The sequence below is a fragment of the Phocoena phocoena genome, chromosome 16 (assembly GCF_963924675.1).
Source record: "Phocoena phocoena chromosome 16, mPhoPho1.1, whole genome shotgun sequence".
In the NCBI taxonomy this organism is placed as follows: Eukaryota; Metazoa; Chordata; class Mammalia; order Artiodactyla; family Phocoenidae; genus Phocoena; species Phocoena phocoena.
In genome coordinates this window covers 25,756,540-25,778,913 of record NC_089234.1, presented here as the reverse complement: position 1 = coordinate 25,778,913, position 22,374 = coordinate 25,756,540, and the positions used below count along the sequence as shown (strand labels likewise).

The following is a 22,374-nucleotide window of genomic DNA, read 5'->3' as shown; positions in this document are numbered from 1 at the left end:
AGATGTAAAAATGGTAGGTTTTCTTTTCCTTTATAAGCTGCCCTGGTTAAACTTTTAGGAAAGTATTAAATTTAGTTCTAGTTTCCATAGTTAAAGAAGAAGATTGAGGAATATTTCAAGGATGGTTATATCATTAGAAATTAAGAGCATTAAGGGAAGGTTCAAGAGTGAGTAAATAAATTGAAGACCAGTTGTACCTGAAGACTTTGTCAGGGGCACAGAAAGTGTAAGTCATATATAAGCCATGGTCCTTGTCATCGGGAGCTGATAGTTCAGTTTTTAAATAACAGCCTTTAAGCAATGAAGAATTTTAATAAGAAAATCTCAACTAGTCGCTCAGAGCTCAGTGCAAAAAGAATAAGAGGGGAGGGACTTCCCTGGCGGTCCAGTGGTTAAGACTCCGCTCTTCCAATGCAGGGGGCGTGGGTTCCACCCCTGGTTGGGGAACTAAGATCCCACGTGCCACATGGCACAGCCAAAAAAAAAAAACAAAAAGGGGGGGGGGAATTGGCATGACCCAAGAAATTTTTTCATTAGAGGTATGGGAATACAAGAGGTCTTGTAAAACATTGGAATGAATTTTACAGGACAGACCCCTCTTTTAACAAAGCTGTTCAAAATGGAGAAATTCTCAGATTTCTGAGTGGGTTCAGCTATAGACCCTAACTTATTACTACAAAGTGAGGAAAGGGCAGATGGTATCTGCCATCTGCCAGATGAAGCCCGATTCATCTGTGTGACCTTGATTCTAAACAGTGCTTTCTTGGTTCTAGAGTTCAATATCTACCCAATCATAACCTACTTCAGTGACAGCATTAGTTAGAATGGTACAGCTGGGATTAGGCATACTTTACTATTCATGAATGCTCGATGGTCCTGCGAGGGGAAAAGATGAAAAGAAAGAGTGTTCTGGTTATTTGGTTTATCAGGCTTTTCAAAATTTATGAGGAAGAGGTATTAGCCTTAGCTTGTCATTCTCAACTTCTCAGTTCCCCCAAAAGATGTTGAGTGATGATATTGGTCTAGAAATTCACATTGTTCTTTTCCTAAGAATAACATATTTTAGGGCTTCCCTGGTGGCTCAGTGGTTAAGAATCCGCCTGCCAGTGCAGGGGACACGGGTTCGAGCCCTGGTCCGGGAAGATCCCACATGCCGCGGAGCAACTAAACCCATGCGCCATAACAACTGAGCCTGGGCTCTACAGCCCACAAGCCACAACTACTGAGCCCGCGTGCCACAACTACTGAAGCAGGAGTACCTAGAGCCTGTGCTGCACAACAAGAGAAGCCACCACAATGAGAAGCCCGTTCAGCACAATGAAGAGTAGTCCCCACTCGCCACAGCTAGAGAAAGGCTGCGCCCAGCAATGAAGACCCAATGCAGTCAAAAATAAATAAATAAAAAATAAAAATTTTAAAAAAGAATAACATACTTTATACATTATTTTCATTTATTAAAAATATACATTTTGGGCTTCCCTGGTGGCGCAGTGGTTGAGAGTCCACCTGCCGATGCAGGGGACATGGGTTCGTGCCCCGGTCCAGGAAGATCCCACATGCCGCGGAGCGGCTGGGCCCGTGAGCCATGGCCGCTGAGCCTGCACGTCCGGAGCCTGTGCTCCGCAATGGGAGAGGCCACAACAGTGAGAGGCCCGTGTACCGCAAAAAAACAAACAACAACAACAAAATATATATATACATTTTAAGAATTGTATTTGATCTGGAATCTAGAAAAGATATATATTAGACAATATAAAATTAAAGTAGATATGTTTTACCCAGAGAAATGCCATAGACAGTTACTTAAATATTCAAAAATAGGCGAAATAGACAACTAGGAATATTTGATCCTTGTGAGAGTGAGAGGCAGTATGGAATGATGATTAAGAGCAAAAAGCTGATGCCAAACATTTTAGTTTTTTCCCTCTTAACTCTGCCATTTAGCATTTTGGCCTTGAGAAAATAATTTAACATCTGTGTGCCTTCGTTTCATCTGTATGAAGTTCTCTGAAAGAGCGCATGGCACATGGTTTAGATTATTATTAGTTTAGATCTACTGATACATGGTTGCTGCGAGCATGTGATGTCAGGACCAGGTAAAGGCCAATGCTTCCTTTGCTGCCAGGACGTGGTTTATGAAGCTGCCTGTAGGTCTTTTGACAGTGGGCAGCTTTACCTCCAACATTTTATTAGAACCATTTTCAAATATACAGAAAAGTTTAAAGAATTATAGTGATGACCCATTTACCCACCACCTAGATTATATACTTGTCAACCTTCTGCAATCATTTAATACGTTTTAACATATTTACTAACAGCAGTGCCATAGAAACAGGGGCCTAATTCTTCCCTCGCCACAAACCTTTTTCAAAAGATATTGGACTTAAAGAGTTAAAGGAGCAGATTTTCTCTTAATTGATTATTGTATCAAGTACAGTATTTTCAGTGCTTCATTATCGCAGGGGGAGGATTTATTAAAAATCATGGAAGCCTTCAGAGGCTTTTCAGCTTTTACCTGCTGGGGGAGGCACAGCAGTAGCCTAAACAGGACCCCTACCCCCACACCCCTTAAGGCACACATGGCTTTAAAGGTCATGCCAAGACAGCAGCAGAACCCTCTCCTCTTAACTGATTCTTGGCCTTTCTTCTGATGGCTCCCAACCTTATTAGGTTGGGAGACCTATTACATGAGTTCAGCAAGAAATATGAACCTATCTATCCATTTCTTTGTAAAACAAAGAATGTTGCTTGCTGTCAGCTTCTGCAAAGATTAAGTCTTTAGCTACTGCTGCCACTGATGACAGTACACCCTGAAAGGAATTCAGGACGAAAAACAGGATGAAGCACTCTGTGCTTTGGAAAAACAGGTCCCTTAGATGGTTAGATATATCTCAAGAAAAATTTTTATGAACCCAGATTCTTACATCTTTACATACATAGAAAAGCACTAAAATGATTAACTGAGATACCTGTTCCTCATGACTAGCAGTAACCTTTCACTGAGATGTATGCTTGATTACACATATTCCCCAGACAAAATCATCTTTACACTGGATTCTCCCCCTAGCTCTTTAGAGCAGTCCCCCCAGAGCTACCAAGAGGCTGATTCCCAGGCTAGAGTCCTCAGTAAGACCCTGAATAAAACTCAACTCACAACTCTTACGTTGTGTATTTCTCTTTCAGTTGACATTTTCATTAAGTCACTAAATATTAACTATGTACCTACTGTGTACCAGGCACCATCCTAGGCCTGGATTGCTAACAATGGAATATTATGCACCCCGGGGGCCAACAGGATAAAAACAGCCAGGCATATTTTCTGAACTTTGTTGGTACCTGTCCTCACTTCTGTGCTTTGCCAAGTTTCTTCAGTTGTACACATGCCACAATTTGGATCTAAACAGGGTTTCTTTGTAGACCCTGCCCTAAGAGTCAGCAGAGGGAGGTCTCACTAGATAGTCAGAATGAACTCTTTTGTAAATATGAAGCTGGAAGTAGACAATCCTAATAATAACCCATGACTTGAGCTTTACCGCTTCATTCCAGTCTCTGTTCAACTGCTGATCCTGCAGTTCCCGTAAGCACAGCTCCCACTGAGGTTAATGGGAGTGTTCTGCGAATGTAAGTTTTGTACTTCATCTTCTGCCGAGTGAGCCTTGCTTGTCTTGGACGGTTGACCGTCGTCCCGATCCCCTTCCCCAACAGGCCACACTAGTCCCTCCTTTCATGTAGCAGAGCCGTACAGCAGTGACAGGCTCCAGGTGAAGGGAAAATCAATTGAGGACAGAAGTGTTCTGTCCGTTGCCTCATATAATAGCAGAGTGCCTCCTATATACTGTCCAGAAGCCAGAGAGAGTAAAAAAGTAGAATGGTGAATTGATGATGTTCTGGGTGCTCTGTAATCCAGACTTGTGTCCTCTGACTTTGCAAACTAGGCTGAAAGCCGTTAACCTTCTTCTCATTCATGGAAGGAAAAGTGATGCAGGAGACAGAAAGCAGGTGTTGTTTCTAGATCTGACTCTACTGCTGAATTAGCTACTTGCCCCTCGGAAAATCATTTGTCCACTTTGGGGTTCGCTTTCTCCAGCTGTAAAATGAGGTTTTGAACTTGGCATACTCTAAGTTCCCTTCCAACTCAGAAACAGACTTATAGGTCTAGGTTCTGGAGAGGTTACAGAATTTTAAAAAAATTGTTTGAACTAGTTGCCCACATTTATAAATCAGAAGGTTTTCCATAACATATGAATTTCTGGCTTCTCTTGAAAAATTGGCAACATGAGCCCTGCATTTTGCACAGCTGCCATGGCCCCAGTGAGTATTGGCTCCCCTGTTACACAGGGCGTGTCCCTTTAGACACCGTCCCTACCCAGTCAATGTTGCCGACCCCTGTAGGCTTTTTGAGTTTGTGGCCCCATTTTAGGACTAGAATTAGCACAGTGTCATCAAAATTAAAAGTGAGGGTCTTTTCCCCATTATAGTTAAAATGATGGCAGGCCTATGGCTTAATCTATGACTCTGACTTACATGTTTAATTCATTACAAGCAGAAGCCAAGAAGGGCACGTGGAGCTTGGCAGGGATGCTCACAGGAGGGAACCAAAGAGCACTGGAGCTGCTTATGGTAATTTGACATATAACTCAGAGCCTGTTTGTGTTAGGTGAGGCGTCCTGGACGGTTTATTCTCTGTTCTGAGTTAACAAGCTTCCATCACATCACTTTCTTTGTGAATAGGAAATGAGCATCCTCAGGAAAGCAGAGCCTCAAAATGTCAAGGAGGAAAGGTTTGCACAGCAAGCGCAGAAGGATTGGTGTGGCTTCTAGGCTTAGTAGTTAATCGTGTATTAACTGTCCTTATTTTCTTTTTCTTATTAACCTTATTCCTTTCAAGGGACCTAACTAGGGAAATGTTGTGAAGGAGGTGTTTTTACTTTTGCTTTTCAATCATGGAACAGGAGCCCATGAGGCAACCCTTTACAAATGGTGATTTCTCATGGTAAAAAGGAAAATTCATTGCTTCGTGTGCTATTTATAAACCATGCCAAATATCCCCAGTTGTTTCTTTTCTGAAAAGAGCTCCCCTATGCCTCCCTCATAATGCTGATTTTTCTAATTTTACAGAGGAGAACACTGAGGCTGATTTTAAATGACTTGCACGGTGGGAGTACAGTCTAAGACGGGTTAGAACCAAGACTACACCTAGCTCTTCTGACTCCTGGTGTACCCCTGCATCAGAGGGTTTGTCCTTGCTCTCCTTTCGGGGATTCCCAAATTTTAAAATACAGAATTAAAAAGGGAAATAATTACTATAAAAGTAAAGATAATGGTTACATCTAGGGTAGAGAACATGTGTGTGATCTGGAAGGGCTATATAAGGGTTTTCTCAACTAGGGGGTGGCTCCCGTTACCATTATAAACAATTACAAAGTGAACATAAGGGGCTTCCCTGGTGGCACAGTGGTTGGGAATCCACCTACCAATGCAGGGGATACAGGTTCGAGCCCTGGTCCGGGAAGATCCCACATGCTGTGGAGCAACTAAGCCCATGCACCACAACTACTGAGCCTGAGCTCTAGAGCCCACGAGCCACAACTACTGAGCCTACGTGCCACAACTACTGAAGCCTGCGCACCTAGAGCCTGTGCTCCGCAACAAGAGAAGCCACTGCAGTGAGAATCCCACGCACTGCAACAAAGAGTAGCCCCTGCTCGCTGCAACTAGAGGAAGCCAGTGCACAGCAGCGAAGACCCAATGCAGCCAAAAATAAATAAATTAATTAAAAAACAACAACAAAGTGAACATAATCTTTGCCTGGGACTGTCCTAGTTAGCTTCAAACTAGGTTAATTGTTGATAGTACCTTTTTTTCCACTCTCAAACAGGTTCTGTTTTAAATGATAAATTATGTGGTCAGCTACTATACATTTATGCTTTATGAACCTTTATATATGTTTATTATATGTCAAAAACTTTTTTTAAAGTTAAAAAATATATATCCAGAAATCTGACCTATGTTCAGGAGGCCAAGGCCCACCTGGGAAACCTTGTGTTTGCTCTAAGAGGCATGATTACTGCACAGACCACCGTGGCCACAGCTGTGATTCAGGTGTGGACTTCCAGAGTTGGGGGTTGTGGTGTTCCATCTTGGTTTTCTGGGGGCTTCTGTGGCATGAGATAGTTGTCTCTGTTTGTTTGTCCTATATGTTGCTGGAGAAGTGGTGTATCCCTTAGTCATAGTTGTGAAAGTCAGTCAAGATAATATGTGAGAAAGTGCTTTGTAAACTGCGAAGATTTTTTTCTACATGGAGTGGTAGAAGTTCCCTAAATCCAATTGGCAGGCAGGGCCTCAGCATTGCTGCACTGGCACCTGTCAGTTAATCTTGTAATACAGCTCTTCTACTTAGAACATTCTATAGCTCCTGAAGAATGAAATCTAAACTCCTAAACTTGGCATTCAACCCACCCCAACCAACTTTCCAACATTATTCTTGCTGTTCCTCTTCAAGGGCCATAGAACCAAATTCAAGCATATGGTGTTCTAAAAATGCTGCTCCCTTTCCAACCTCATCTCACACTTTTCTCTCCAGTAGAATGCCTTTTTCCTCTTCTCTCTCAATCCCTTTTTCTTGGACTGAACATTTGTCCCTCCTCCTTGCATTCATATATTGAAGCCCTAACCCCCAGAGTGCTTGTATTTGGAGATGAAGCCTCTAAGGAAGTAATTAAGGTTACATGAGGCCATAAGGATGGGGCCCTGATCCAACAGGATTAGTGTCCTTATAAGAGATACCAGTGAGCTCTTGCTCTCTCTCCATGTATGCACTCAGAGGAAAGGCCGCTTGAGGACAAAGGGGTCATCTGCAAGTCAGGAAGAGAGCTCTCACCAACAACCAACCTCACAGGACCTTGATCTGGGACTTCAGCCTCCACAACTGTGAGAAAATAAATTTCTGTTGTTTAAGCCACCCAGTCTATGGTATTTTGTTAGGATAGAGCAGACTAAAACACCGGTTCTTTGAATAGCATTTTCATCTGCATATCTAAAAACGTTTCTATTCTAACCTATTTTTAGTTCCTCTGGGATACCTATTTGTTTATTTTAAATATCTCAAAGACCAACTCAAAGACCATGGAGCTTCCCTCGATTCCTGCATTTTATTTTGTATTTCTTTTTAAGACATTCGATGTTCTATCCTGCACTATGTAGTTATTTAGTACATGTTTGCTGACCTCCTTACTAGTAAGTTTTTGGGGTAACCTCTGATTCAATATTATAGCTCCACAATGCCTAGTACAGCGCCTGGAGCTTATCAGATACACAATCTATATAAGTTGAATGAGGGAACAAATGAATGAAAAAGAAAAAAAGAAATGGGGTGAGAAATGAGTCACAAACTTAAAGTTTAAAGAGGAAGCAGAGGGACTTCCCTGGTGGTCCAATGGTTAAGAATCTGCCTTCCAATGCAGGGGACTTGGGTTCGATCTCTGATCAGGGAACTAAGATCCCACATGTCACGGGGCAACTAAGCCCGCGTGCCGCAACTACTGAGCCCACACACTGCAACTCCTGAGCCCACGCACCTCAACTAGAAAGCCCGCATGCAGCAAGCTACAGAGCCCACGTGCTCTGGAGCCAGCATGCCACAACTAAGACCCGATGCAGCCAAATAAATAAATAAAATAAATATTAAAAAAAAATAAAGAGGAAGCAGAGAATTGAGATGTGGTATTAATAAGTGGGAAGCAATAAGTTAAATCTTCAGTGTAGTGGTGTTTCAAATAAAACAAATAGGTATCTCAGAGGTACTAAAAATAGGAGAAGAATTCTTTCCCACTGAGGTCTGGCATGTTATTTGTCTATACATGGAGATCTAATTATTATAGTAGAATTTTTGCTCCAGCTCCAAACGATTTGGAAACAAGACCATAGGAATGAATTCAGCTGATATGGGAAAACTGGCATTTTATGACTAGAGCCATAATCACAAATTAGAGCTCTGGTATCAGACCCAGGGCTCAGAATTGGACATTTAGGATCTGTTCTTTTCCCTGCAGTCTCATCCCTAGTTACCATCCTCCTGTCAGAGTCTGCCTTATCTCCTACCTCTTCCTCACTCCCCAAATGTAGTTTTTAAATTTAGATTGTTGGATGGGCAATATTCACATGGATCAACATTTTAAAACCGAAAATCGCAACCTGGGGTTTTAGTCGCAATGATAAGGATAATGGAGCTCAGAACATTTCTTTGTCCAAGACTGAGCTGGAGACTGCAACTGGGGTGGCACAGCAGTCAGAAAGAACACCCTAAAAGATCCTAGAAAGTCCCGCAGTCGCAGGGCCTGGCAGTCAGGAGGATAGGGGGCCTGGAGCAGGGCAAACAGTGGATTTGGAGCAGCAGAAGGATACTTCTTGGGGCTGCCCCATGGAGGTTTAGGAGGGGCCGGCTCCCTGGGAGAAGGATAGTGGGTGTGGGGTGCTGTCCAGTGCACCGTGGAGGGGGGAGGGACCAGGATGGAGGGCGGAGAGGGAGGGAAGAGTTGGCAGAATGGGAAGTGGCAGGGGGCCACCCACCATCGGCAGGGATTTGCTGTCAAGGAGCTTGCACCCTTCTCAAGGGAGGAAGCTTTTGTCACAACTCTGTAAAAAAGCCATGTTTTCCTTTCTCTTTCTCCACAGTGACTATGTCCAGAAAATATCTAGCAAAGGAGGGAAATAGGAAAGCCTAAAACAAAAAGCCTGAAAAAGAGAAGGCAAACTGCATTGCTGACTTTATTTTGTTTTGTTTGCCCTCTGTTGTGAAAAGTTCTCATTTGAGCTAAAAGAGTTCTATGTCTTTAAACAAGTGGACAGTGTTGTTTCAGGGGGAGCAGGTTTGGTTGGAGGGAAAGTTTGGGCAACTGGAGCATCACCCAGTTCCTGTTTTCACTCAAAAGATCCGGTGCTTTGGTGAGATTAAAATGTCACTGTTGAAGCAATAACTTTGAATATTTTTCTACAACTAGGCATTTTTTTTTCTGGGGGGAAAAGCTTTCTGTATAAAATTAGAGCTTTATGTTGAGAAACCAGATGCGTAGAGAGCCATTGGTTGTTACTTGCTATCTTTAAAGTCAGACTCTAAAAGTCTTTTAGGTCTGGATGCAGCGCCTTCCCAAATCTCTGAACCTGCAGACATGGGAGCATATTCCATGCAGATGAGAAAACTGAACAGGTACCCTTCCCCTTGAGGATCCAGTAAAGGATTCTAGCAAGAGAGGGTTGGTTAGGGAAGGTATTTGCTAGGAGGTTCTGCTTTACCTAAATGATGTGCTGAAGGTCAAGGTCAGAACCTACCTAGGATTAGACATCCACAGCAACCAGTTAGCAGTCTTGAGGATTTTGTAGCCCTTTCTGGAGGTGAAACCTCCTAATCACTGGACGCCCAGGAAATTCCCTACACGGAGACTATGATTCCCCCCTTCCTACCACCACTGCCACTCAGGATGAACGTCAGATTCACACAGGGGACTGCTGAGCTTGTGTGTGAATGTGAACTTGGCTGGTTTTATATTGTATATGGTCTTGATGGGTGTTTTCTGACATTTTGCTATGAACTTCTAACTTGCTTCTAAGTTGCTGAATGCCACACTTTCCTGACCTAGCTTTTTCTGAAATGCACAGGAAATGTCTGTAGGTTTGGCAAGCTTCTCCTCACCCCCATCTCCACACTCTTATTCCGAAAGTGTACATTCAGCATTTAAGAGCCTTTAATCATCTTCCCTCTTAGCTCCCTTACACACACTTGTACTCACACTTTTTATGAAGTTAAAACAGTTTTATTTTCAATCAGTTGACTTAGAAAAGGACTGTATCTATCCTTTGTCACATACCCCTAAAAAGCTCAACTTTTCTTCCAAACTTTGATAATGTTATTTTTATAAATGCATGCCGAGTGTGTGAATCAGGGTTTTTAAAATATAAACTTGTTTCTCAGATATAGCAGTATGAGAATTGTGGGTGGGAGAAGCAGCATCAGAAGCTGAAGGGCTGGAAACTAGATTGGGGGCATTATTTGAAATAATCAGAATAAAAATTCTTTCACTTCTTTAACATTCTACAAGTACTGTTTCGAGCATCTACCATTGTTCTAGGCCCTGATGATACAGCAGTGAACAAAACAGACAAAATCCTTGCCCTCAGGAAGCTTAAGTTCTAGTAGAAGGAGACAGATGTAAACTAAATTAAGGAAAATACAGTAGAGATGGAGTATAGGGAGTGCTTGTTCACAAGTTTATAAAGGTGGCCTTTGGGACTTCCCTGGTGGTCCTGTGGGTAAGACTCTGTGCTCCCAGTGCAGGGGACCCAGGTTCGATCCCTGGTAGGGAAGCTAGGTCCCACATGCATGCTGCAACTAAGAACTCTGCGTGATACAACTAAGAGTCTGCATGCCACAAATAAGAGTCCACATGCCGCAACTAAACATGCCGCAATGAAGATCCTGCATGCTGCAACTAAGACCCAGCACAGCCAAAATAAATAGGTAAATGAATGAATAAATAGATAAATATTAAAGGTGGCCTTTGAACAATGCTGAAGGAGGTGGACTAACGTTCTATGCTGACATCTGGGGGAAGAGAGTCACAGGCACAGGAAACAGCTGCAAGTGCACAGGCTCCCTGAAGGAGCATCCCTGGAGAGAAGGAACAACAGTCAGAAGAAATCTGGCTGGAGCAGCAGGTGATGAGGTTATAGACGAAAGTGGGTGGGCAGAGCCTTGTCAGATATTGTAGCTACCAGTGGCTTTTACTGTGATGAGTTGGGAAGCCAGAGTAGGGTTTCAAACAAGGAAGGGACAGCGTCTTATTTAACAAGACCACTCTGGCTGCTGGGTTGAGAAGGGAAGGGGGCAGGTGTAGAAGAGCAGAGACCAGTGAGGAGCCCACTGCAATCATCTCTACTAGAAATTAATAAATGTTTGATTGGTTTACATAAAGGGAAGAAAATGTGCTTGCAGAATACAAAAAAAAAAAAAAAAAGGAAACAATTCTTTTTCAGATGTTTAAGTTGCAAGAAAAAAAACCACTTTGGCAACAACCTTGCTACTGCATCTCCTCCAGATACAGAATGGGCTTGGGAGTCCTAGGTCTTCAGGGTGTTTTTCTCCTGAGTGACCGATGAACCTAGCTGGGTTTGGTCAGTGTGTTTAAGAATGAGCCTTTATGGATCTGCTTAGTATGTCTGCCCCTTCCCATTTCCCAAATTTGCCCGAGTCCCAGTTAGAAATACAGATTCCTGGGTCCTACCCATTCAGTAAATATGGAATGGGGCCGGGGACTTTCAGTAAGAAAATGAAGGGATTCTTAGGACTTGGAAGATGGGGTACTACTTTAATTTCCGCACCTCCCGCTCACCGTGTGGGGCTTGCGACGGACCTGGAAAGCGTTGCAGGGCGCCCATGATACCGGCAGATGGCGCCACCTGACCGTGAGCTGCAGAGAGCGCTTGTCTCTTAGGGATAGGCGAGAGGCTCCAGCAGAGCGGGTCTGTGCGGTGCTGGGGCCCACCGGCCACCGCTTATCCCGAGTGGAGAGGCGCGCACGAATAAATAAGGGGGGCGCGGGCTGTGGCTGGGCTTCACTTTAGGCTACTGTGCATCTTAAGCCTCCCTAGTGGGCTTCTCGGGCTCCTGGGGCAGGAAGGCGCAGCCTCGCTGCACGTGCATTGAGCACGCGGAAGCCGGCAGCGTGGCGCAGCGAGAACCAGCTGCCTCGGGCCGCCTCGGGACATTAGTCCAGCGGGGCAACCCCAGGGCCGGGATGTACTACCGAGGTCCCCCCGGGCTGTCGCACTCGCGAATGGCCCCTTTTCATTGGCAGCCGGAAGTAGGGCCCCGCCCCCTCTCGTACAGCTCTCATCTGTGACTGGCTCTCGGGCACCGGCTGGCCACACCTCCTCCCCTCGCACATACACAAGAGTCACGCGCCTTTCAGCTGGAAACTTGGCGTGCTGAGGAGGACGCTGGCCCTCGTCTCCCCACCCATTTATCTTGCCATTGGTTCGCGGCGCCGCTCACGGCCACGCCCCCATTCCAGCCCCCTGGCTGGGAGGGTGGACGCCCGCTCGTGATTAGCTAGCTGGTCTGCCTGCCTCTCGCAGGAGCGGCTGGCACTTCTCCCCCTTCTCCCCCCTCCCGCCAACCTCGAGGTTCCTGAGCTGGCCCAGGCCGAGTCAGTGTCAGTCAGGGAGGCGGACTGCTGAGCAGTGCGTGCGAACACTGCGTTGCAGTCTCGCCCAGGGGCCGGTGCCTGCGCTCGCGCCGCCGGGTGGGAAGGATGAAGCTGCAGCTGGAGCAGCCACCCTATGATTGGCTGGGGCACTTGTGAACCCGAAGTAAAGATGGCGGGCGGGCAGGCAGCCGCCGCACTGCCCACTTGGAAGATGGCGGCGCGCCGCAGCCTCAGCTCTCGCGGCCGGGGGGTCCTGCAGGCGGCGGCTGGACGGCTGTTGCCGCTGCTTCTGCTGAGCTGCTGCTGCGGCGCGGGCGGCTGCGCAGCGGCGGGCGAGAACGAGGAGACTGTGATCATCGGGTTGCGGCTGGAGGACACGAACGACGTGTCGTTCATGGAAGGGGGGGCGCTGCGGGTGAGCGAGCGGACCCGGGTCAAGCTGCGGGTGTACGGGCAGAACATCAACAACGAGACATGGTCCCGCATTGCTTTCACAGAGCATGAGCGGCGGCGCCACAGCCCGGGTGAGCGCGGGCTGGGGGGCCCTGCGCCGCCGGAGCCGGACAGCGGCCCCCAGCGCTGCGGCATCCGCACATCAGATATCATCATCTTGCCCCATATCATTCTCAATCGCCGTACATCAGGCATCATTGAGATCGAGATCAAACCGCTGCGCAAGATGGAGAAGAGTAAGTCCTATTACCTGTGCACGTCGCTCTCCACGCCAGCCCTGGGCGCCGGCGGCCCGGGGTCTGCGGGTGGCGCCGTCGGGGGCAAGGGCGGCTCCGGGGTGGCCGGGCTCCCGCCGCCCCCGTGGGCCGAGACCACCTGGATTTATCACGACGGCGAGGACACCAAGATGATCGTGGGGGAGGAGAAGAAGTTCCTGCTGCCTTTCTGGCTGCAGGTGATCTTCATTTCGCTGCTTCTGTGCCTATCGGGCATGTTCAGCGGCCTCAACCTGGGACTCATGGCCCTGGACCCGATGGAGCTGCGCATCGTGCAGAACTGCGGCACGGAGAAGGAGAAGAATTACGCCAAGCGCATCGAGCCCGTGCGCAGGCAGGGCAACTACCTGCTGTGCTCGCTGCTGCTGGGCAACGTGCTGGTCAACACCACGCTCACCATCCTGCTCGACGACATAGCTGGCTCAGGCCTCGTGGCGGTGGTGGTCTCCACCATCGGCATCGTCATCTTCGGGGAGATCGTGCCCCAGGCCATCTGCTCCCGGCACGGCCTGGCTGTGGGGGCCAACACCATCTTCCTCACCAAGTTTTTCATGATGATGACCTTCCCCGCCTCTTACCCCGTAAGCAAGCTGCTGGACTGCGTCCTGGGCCAGGAGATAGGCACCGTCTATAACCGGGAAAAACTGCTGGAGATGCTCCGGGTCACAGACCCCTACAACGACCTCGTAAAGGAGGAGCTGAACATCATCCAAGGGGCGCTGGAGCTCCGCACGAAGACCGTGGAGGACGTGATGACTCCCCTCCGGGACTGTTTCATGATCACCGGCGAAGCCATTCTGGACTTCAACACCATGTCGGAGATCATGGAGAGCGGCTACACTCGGATTCCAGTATTTGAGGGGGAGCGCTCCAACATCGTGGACCTCCTCTTTGTCAAAGACTTGGCCTTCGTGGATCCAGATGACTGTACTCCCCTGAAAACCATCACTAAATTTTATAACCACCCCTTGCACTTTGTTTTCAATGACACCAAGTTGGACGCTATGCTGGAAGAATTTAAGAAAGGTGGGAAATTTTGCTGTCTTTCATTGGCTTGCTCTTTCTCTCTCCATCCTCCTCCCTACTTGAGTCCTCTACCCTCAGAACAACCCCCCAAGGCGAATTGACCGGAATTTCTCTTCTCTTTTAATTGCAAAGTTGAAAGGATGGCATGGATTTGGGGATGGATTGAACTAGTAAGCGCTTCTAGGTTCTTTAAAAGCACAAGACTGCCATCACTTGCTTTTTCCCATATCAAAAAGCAGGGTTCCTATTTTCTGTGCATGGTACTCTTCCCCCCTGCAGTCTGGTCTTGAGAGGTCTGCTGCATTCATTGCCCGGATTCTGAGTGGGTAGATGAAAGTAGGGACCTGCTCATGCCGTGCTATGCCATTTGGTTGACCTGTACTAATTGCAGGCATTTGGAAAACGTTTAAACAGCTTTTCTAAACCCTATACAATCACTGACATTTCAGAGATTGGAAGTGCATTTTCAGTAGTTTCTGTTCCTGGTTGTCTGGTGACCTGTGGGAGAGATTAGGGTCCGCTTTGGAGAATATGGTATGGGATAAGCCAGGTATCACCAAAAAAATTCACTCATTTGGATGACTTGCCTTAGCTAGAAAAGAGGTTTTTTTTTTTTTTAAAACTAAAGCTATTCGTTAATATATAACTTGGAAAGACTAGAGGTAAGTTAACCTTTTATGAGGCTCTATCTTACCTAGCTTTCTTCACTATTTGTTTATGTTTATCTGACAACAAATAAAATTTCCCAAACCAAGTGTGGTTTTGGCATAAAGCTTGGACCTTTAACAATGGGATGAATTCCTCTATTATGGTTTATTTATTTCTTGAGACTTTCTGGTTTACAAGTGTTCTTTTTAGCCTTGATCACCTGGTACATTAAATTGAAGCATGTCTCCAAGTCACTGTTCACTGTTCCAGGGAGTTTTGCCAGGGAAGAGAAGTGCAGAGTGTGGTGTGCTCACCTTTCTTGCATCGTGGTATTTTTGGCTTGTTTTACCATGTAATGAACAGGTGAATAGCAACTCACACTATTATCACTGAAATTCTAGCTTTAAAAACGTTTCCAGTAAATAGCTAGTTTTGTTATTTGAAAGCCAAGGGATACTGAGTTTTTAACTTGTTACGATGTTGGTGCATGTTCATATATTATGCTAGAATGTGTGTGTGACCTTTAATGAACTGATAGCCCTCAAAGCTAACTCTTCCTTCTTCAAATAGGATTTTGATCACTGATAGTGGTCTCTCCACTGAAAAAGGTCATGTGTAAGTGGTGACAGCTCACTGGATGTGATGATTTGAACATAGAGTGTGTAGTTGTCCTAATTCCATTTTCTTGCCTGAACGGTGTCCTCTCTGGAACAGAATCACATTGCAGTAATTTTCAGATAAAGGAATAGAGCAGAATGTGCTTCAGAGATTGGTAATTTGCATTTAAAAGCAGAAGGAGATTCTTCTGGATTCTTAAACAGTAAAAAGAAAATGTCCATTATCTCTAGGTGACAAAGCTTCTTTTGGGACGTCATTATTCTTTCACTACTAAACTGTTAATTAGAGCATCTAACCAGTCTTTCATTTTGCTGCAGTATCTGTAATATAGAAAAATATCTTGAAATGCTTGAAAATGGCTTTGAAATACTTTATTTTCTTTCTGTTGCTAAATTTCCCAATATTGATACAGATAATGTAGTCTATGTTTTTTTATTATTATTCAGAATTTTTGCATATCTACTGATGGATTGGTAGCACTGGTGTGTACTCCCTGCTGAAGTCTTTTCTTCACTTCTGTGTCTTTTTTCACTTTGAGAATTTAGTTCTGCACCTTGCAACTCATTAATCCTTCCCCTAACTCAAAATTTCAAAATTTGCATTATTTTGAAATTTGTTTTTGATTGTCCTTGAACAGTTTTCCTATGACTGATTTATTTTTACTAGGAACTTTTTCCTCTCCCCAAATTACTTCTCACAGTATTTTCTTTGAAATGGATCCTTTAAAGATTGAATTGCTAATATTTTCCCATGAATTTAAAAAAAATTATTTTATTTTTGGCTGCGTTGCATCTTCGTTGCTGCACGCGGGCTTTCTCTAGTTGCGGCGAGTGGGGGCTACTCTTCGTTGTGGTGCGCAAGGCTTCTCATTGCAGTGGCTTCTCTCTGTTGTGGAGCATGGGCTCTAGGTGCACAGGCTTCAGTAGTTGTGGCACACGGGCTCAGTAGTTGTGGCTTGCGGGCTCTAGAGCACAGGCTCAGTAGTTGAGGCACACGGGCTCAGTTGCTCCGTGGCATGTGGGATCTCCCCAGACCGGGGCTCAAACCTGTGTCCCCTGCATTGGGAGGCGGATTCTTAACCACTGCACCACCAGGGAAGCCCTCCCCTGAATTATACTAAAAAAAAATGCATAAGATGTTATTTTTGTCTGTAACCAGAATGATGTATTCAGTTAAGAAGACAGTACAGATTAAAGGTACATTCAAGCTGGTAGCATATTAGGGAGAGTGGGCAAAGAAAGTTGGTTGCAAATGGGAAATTTAAGCCATGATCTTAAAAGGACAGAGTGGGTGCTTGTTACTGAAACTGTAGGAATAACTAATTTTTCACCTTCCCTTCATTGATCTTTTTTTGATGAGTTTGGTCACTTTCACCTTACTAATAACTGTGTTATTTCTTTCTTTTGTGTTAGTTAAAATATTTCACCTGATTTTTTTTTCTTTTTCATTTTCTAATTCAATTATGAAGTTATGTGAACAGTCAACCTGCTATTGTTTTCTCTGTTGAGTAATGGTGTGTGGGATGGTTTGAAGGCTTTTTCTTCTTTTTCCTCTTTCTTCTAACAACACCAACTGTAACTCTACCAAACTGGTTAGATCCTTAATCCAGATCTCATTGAAAATTATCCTTTCTAATTAAAAATATCTGCATTGAAGCCTTTCCTGGATAGAGCTCTACATCATTAGTCTGAATTATTCTTTACTAAGGAGGGGGAAATTTTCTGTAGTGTGGAAAGAAATGAAAAGCTACCTTTACATAGTGTATGTAAATGTTTTCTTTCTAATGATTAGAATTTTTTCCTGGCTGCCAGGAAACTTATAGCTTTACTTGAGGTTGGAAGACAGTAATTATGCTAATTTTTACAGTTAGCTTACTATTATTATTACCTGTTTATTTACTCTCTACCAGGTACAGGGCTTAGTGCTTTACATGAATCACCTTGTTTAAATCTGATAGCTTAGCAAAGCATCATCTCCATCTTACAAATGAGGAAATTGAGGCATAGGTGAAATGATGTGTTCAAGGTCATTCAGTAGTTTGTTGATTAGGGATTTTAACTGGGTCTGTGTCACAGCCAAACCTGCCCTCTTAACCATTCTATCATGCTGATCCCCTTGATCCTGATTTTACATTTCTGTTTTAATTGAATGTGAGGTTTGGTCAAAGCATTGCCTCAGGGCTTGTTGAGAGCAACAAACACAGAAATGTATTTAGACATATATATGGCCTTAAACCCAGTGCTTCTGTGATGTTGTACCTAACGGTTGGTGTCCCCACTTTCACTGTTAAATCAATTTTTGGCCTGTATGACCCTAAATTTAAACAATTCCATTTTCACTATTTGCAGGTCAAGCATCAAGATTCACTTTGACAGTGTTTTATGCTAACACTGTGGTGTTTGACTAATAGCTAAAGTATGTAGTCATGTTTCACGCTTGGTCTCATACCTGTTTGTGTTGCAAGGCTGACCCAAAGGCAGTTTTGTGTTTCAATCTTGATTTTATTTACATCTTTTGTAGCCACTTATGTGACAAACGGTTGCCAGTGAGCATCCTGTACAGCCCTGCCCCCCGTGGTCCATGCCATCAGTCTTTTTCTTTTGTGAGTTTTATAGTTATTTATAAATCTAAAACAGAGAGTAAAAGTAAATCCCACTAGTGGATTATGAGAATTTTGGAAAAACCGTCTAAAGCAACGTAGTGTAGAGGAAGGAAGAGTTAAATAAGGTTGCTACCTTTGTGTGCAGAAAGTGCCCTGGACGCTCTCCCTATACCTGACAAAACCTTCCTAACAAAAGGTAGTGTGGGCTCTAAGCCACCCGGTTGTTTGTTTGTTTGTTTTGCTTTGTTTTGTTTCTTTTAGCTTTGTAACAATTGCATTCCAGTATTGCAGAGCTTGCTGTTTCATAGCTGCTAGAGACAGGCTGTTTTTTAGCTTTTTTTTTAAAACTAGGAACAGGTAAGCTCATCAGATAATGTTCTTTAAGAGAAGAATGCAATGTGTAGTTTTCACTTAAAACATTTGGTGTACAATTCTCTCTTCCTATAACACAAGTCTTTCCATATTAATGTGCTGAGAGTTTAATATTTAAAACTTTTTTCCTCACCAAATAAAGTGTTTCACTTGCCTAGAATCTAGGAGGATGTCTTTATTGATGTTTAAAAGTATGAATGGTGTTGAGGGTGAAGGGATGGATGTATTTCTTTCTTTGATCTTGTATGTTTATTAACTTTTTGCAATAACACATGTGATACTATTACAATTTTGCATATTTTTAGAACATCATTTTGAAACATCCAGATAGTATAGAATCAGAGCTAGAAGGCAGGCAGCTCATGGCTCATCCAGTCCAGTGTTTGTGAAGGTTACCAGATGATAAAACTTACTTGGATCACTTATTAAGAACTAGTTCCTAAGCCTCACTCAGAGACGTCCTCAACCAGAATCTCTTAGGGAAGGGGGTTTGGAATCCATACTGTTAACAGTTACCCTGAGGTAATTCTTGTGATTAGGTGAGTTTAGGAAACATTGGTCTAGTCAACCTCTTAACTAAGGAAAGTAAACCCTGAGGAGAGAAAGCTAAGTGACTTGCTTAGGGCTACCCACCTAGCTAGTAGCATCAACAGGACTAGAACCTATGTCCCTGACTCTAGCATGGAGTTCTAGCATGGAGTTCTCTCCATTCCAACAAGCAGGACTTCTGGTTCCAAGTTCAAGGTACCTTTAAACTCTTGTTAGAGTTAAAGGCAGCCGCATCACTGAAAAAGCAAACATATAGGTTTGCCGTTGGTTTTATTTGCCTTGTGATTTTGATGTCAATATTTTTGATATCCAGCATTCAAACCATCTTTGACAGGCATTTTGTTACATGGAAAATAAGTCTGAATGTGTGACCTCATTTTATTTTAGTTTACTTTGAGTTTTTTTACTCTGCTAAGGTTAGACTACGAGTGTGTTTTAAGAAATGGGTATTGATATCTAGATTGAAGCCTCAGGTAGTTCAGTGTAAGCTATTTCTTTTTATTTTGAGTTAACTTGTTTTAGATATCCTCGAATGATTTTGTTGTTGTTATTTCTTCTGTGAGAGTAATGAAGATTGGATTTGGGACTATGGGCTGAAATTTCTTTGGCGCTTTTAATTTTTGTTCAAGGTACAGGTCTGCGAAGTTTCCATTGAAATAGTCATCAAAGCATTTGAAGCATGTGTTCCATTCATACATCTATGGGCCCCTTTTTTCAGGTTTTTTATAATGTAAGGTAAACTCTTTCAGATGATGCAGTCTGACTTGGGGGTTATTTGTGTTAGAGTCACCAAAGCCTTTTAGGTCAGTGGACACCACAGTTGAATATCAGCTCTGACTTAGTATGATCTGGACAAAACAGGAAAGGATCTTGTTTTGCTTTTTCTCTTGGTTTTTATGGGGATTACGTAGCACCTGCCCCTTCCGCTCAAAAGGGCCTCAGAATTATTTAAATTCTGAAACATTCCAAACTACTGTGACGTACCCGTGAATTTTAATTATTAGCAAAACCTAAACAAGTTTAAAATATTTTTAACCAGGAAAATGCACAAAATATACTGAGCCAACATAATATTTTATGGTTTTATTTGCTTTTGAACTACTTAAACTTTTAAGAACAAACCTCTGGACTCGAATTAGATGTTTACAAAACTTTAGTTACATATAAAGTAGTATGTTTCTTTCTAAAGGGCCCTTTTCTCTAAATGCATGTATTTTAATTGGTAGTCAGCATGAATTCCAGTAAGATTTGCTTGGCGTATAAAGAACATTTATTAAACTAAATACATGGAAATGGATGACTGGGATTGAATACAATTTTAGTATTGTCTTTTCATCATCTTTTTCTCAGAACACAAATGCAAAACCCCAAATCCTACCAACACTGCAAAGGAGAGACAATAAGAAGCATTCTTTCTTTCAGATCACATCACTGGCACCTCCAGAATGTCTACATAGAGAGATGTTAGGGGTGGCAGGCTGTGGAAGGGGAGGAAAGGGGACTAAGAACAAGCGTCTTCTGTAGATGATGTTTATTAGACTGGCTTAGGGCTTGATGAAGGTAATGGGGGTGCTGACCCTCCCCCACGTTTACATCTGTGCAACCGTTGATCATAAATACTGCTGTAATGATGGTGAGATCCTCATGTCTTCATACTTAACCCCCTCTTGCTGTCAGACCTAGGTGGGATTTTTTTTTTTTTTTTAATTCACATCCTGTGGGGAGGATACCACCTGCTAGCATAAAGGTTAAGAAAAATGTGCTCTTCCTGGATCTACTTTGGACAAGTAACTTAACCTCTTTAAGCCTCAGTTTTTTCCATAGTAAAATGGGATATTTTGTAACTCATAAGGTGCTTAGTAAGGATTCATGTGATAATGAATATGAAAATGCTTCTAGTAGTACTTGGCACTTAGTGTTCAGTTCACCATTATCTTTTTTTTTTTTTTTTTTTTTTTTTGCGGTACGCGGGCCTCTCACTGTTGCGGCCTCTCCGGTTGCGGAGCACAGGCTCCGGACGCGCAGACTCAGCGGCCATGGCTCACGGGCCCAGCAGCTCCGCGGCATGTGGGATCCTCCTGGACCGGGGCACGAACCCGTGTCCCCTGCATCGGCAGGCGGGCTCTCAACCACTGCACCACCAGGGAAGCCCCACCATTATCTTTATGTAATGGCTCTGTAGACTCTTCCACGTTGTTCTTGGTCTTTCTCTAGACTAAAGATTGCAAGTCAAGAGAGACGCCTTGGGCCATGTGTGCTGACCGTTGTTACGAATGTTGAAATCTTTTTTTTTTGGCCGCTGCGGTTGGCGGGATATTAGTTCCCCAACCAGGGATTAACACGGGCCACGGCAGTGAAAGCGCCGAGTCCTAACTGCTGGACTGCCAGGGAGTTACCCTGGATGTTGAAATCTTGAAAGTGGCTAATTGTTAGGTTTTTCTTTTTATTGTGATTGAATTCTAGGCTTTTTTTTTAGCGGTTGCTGTTACTTATGAGATGGCCACATGTGTATATATTTTTAAGGAAAACAAGGCAATTGATTACGTGTTCTACCCTCCTTAGAGTAAGAATGCTGAATTTAAAAAAATTCTTCGTTCTCCTTAACTGTAAGTGACTGAAAAAAACAACAAAGTTTAAAAGAAATAGAACAAGTGCTCATGGATTTTGGAAACCTTTGAAGAACTAGAGTTTGAAGACTAAAGGAAGATCTCAGATTACTCAGATAAAATCTTTTAACATTGATTACATCAAAAGCATAAAAAATGGCAATGTCTAATATAGCAAGTTTTTGTTGCTTATAGCAATGTAACTTTTTAATACTTTTAGAAGGCAACCAGGAGTCATAAAAATGTCCTACAAAGGGTTTAGTAATTTCCCCTGGAAATCTTAATTCAGTGATATAATTCAGGAGAAGAAAAGAGTTACGTTGGCTTTTCATGTTGTATGTATATTGCAAAAAATATCTAAAAATAGTGAAAAATTCGAGATAAATGTATCTAACACTTCAAGATGGACATGGAGGGGAAGGAGTTAAGAAAATTGTAGGTGTCAACTAATCACAACCATTTAATGATCATTTTGAAAGCCATGTAGCAGTATGGGAAAATTTTTGCTGATTATTTTGCATAGATTATTGATATGTAAAAATATACATGTATACAGACTGAAAGGAAACATGGAAGAAGTGTTAATAGTTGATGTGTTAGGATAGGGTAATCATAGCCAGTCTTTGCAAAAATCCCTTTGTTAACTTTGTAGAATAACATACCTGGAAAATATTCAAATCTGCTGAGAACATTATGAGTCCTGGTCTTAGGGAAAACTAACCTTTACTAACAGAGAACTCATTCCATTTCTCCTTAGGAACATTTTACTGCTGAAACAAATGGTTACTTTAAAATTAAAAAAAATTGAAATCTAATTCACATACCACAAAATTCACCCTTTTAAAGTGTACAACTTGGCGGCTTTTAGTGTATTCACAAGGTGTACAGCCATCACTACTGTCTACTTCCAGAACATTTTCTACTCCAGAAAGAAACCCATCAGTAGTCACTCTCCATTCTCCTCTCCCCACAGTCCTTGGAAACTGTTAATCCGCTTTCTGTCTCTATGGATTTGCCTGTTCTGG

The 22,374-nt window shown here is 43.4% G+C and overlaps 1 protein-coding gene across 2 annotated transcripts in view; it reads left to right on the top strand.

The window, feature by feature from the left end:
• Positions 1-12,333: 12,333 nt before the first annotated feature.
• Positions 12,334-22,374, top strand: part of CNNM2 (cyclin and CBS domain divalent metal cation transport mediator 2) — a 139,685-nt gene continuing 129,644 nt past the window's right edge. For both annotated transcript variants that reach the window (XM_065893817.1, XM_065893816.1), the window contains exon 1: positions 12,334-13,954. In XM_065893817.1, coding sequence (XP_065749889.1) covers positions 12,334-13,954 — 1,621 coding nt within the window. The remainder of the gene's footprint in view (positions 13,955-22,374) is intronic.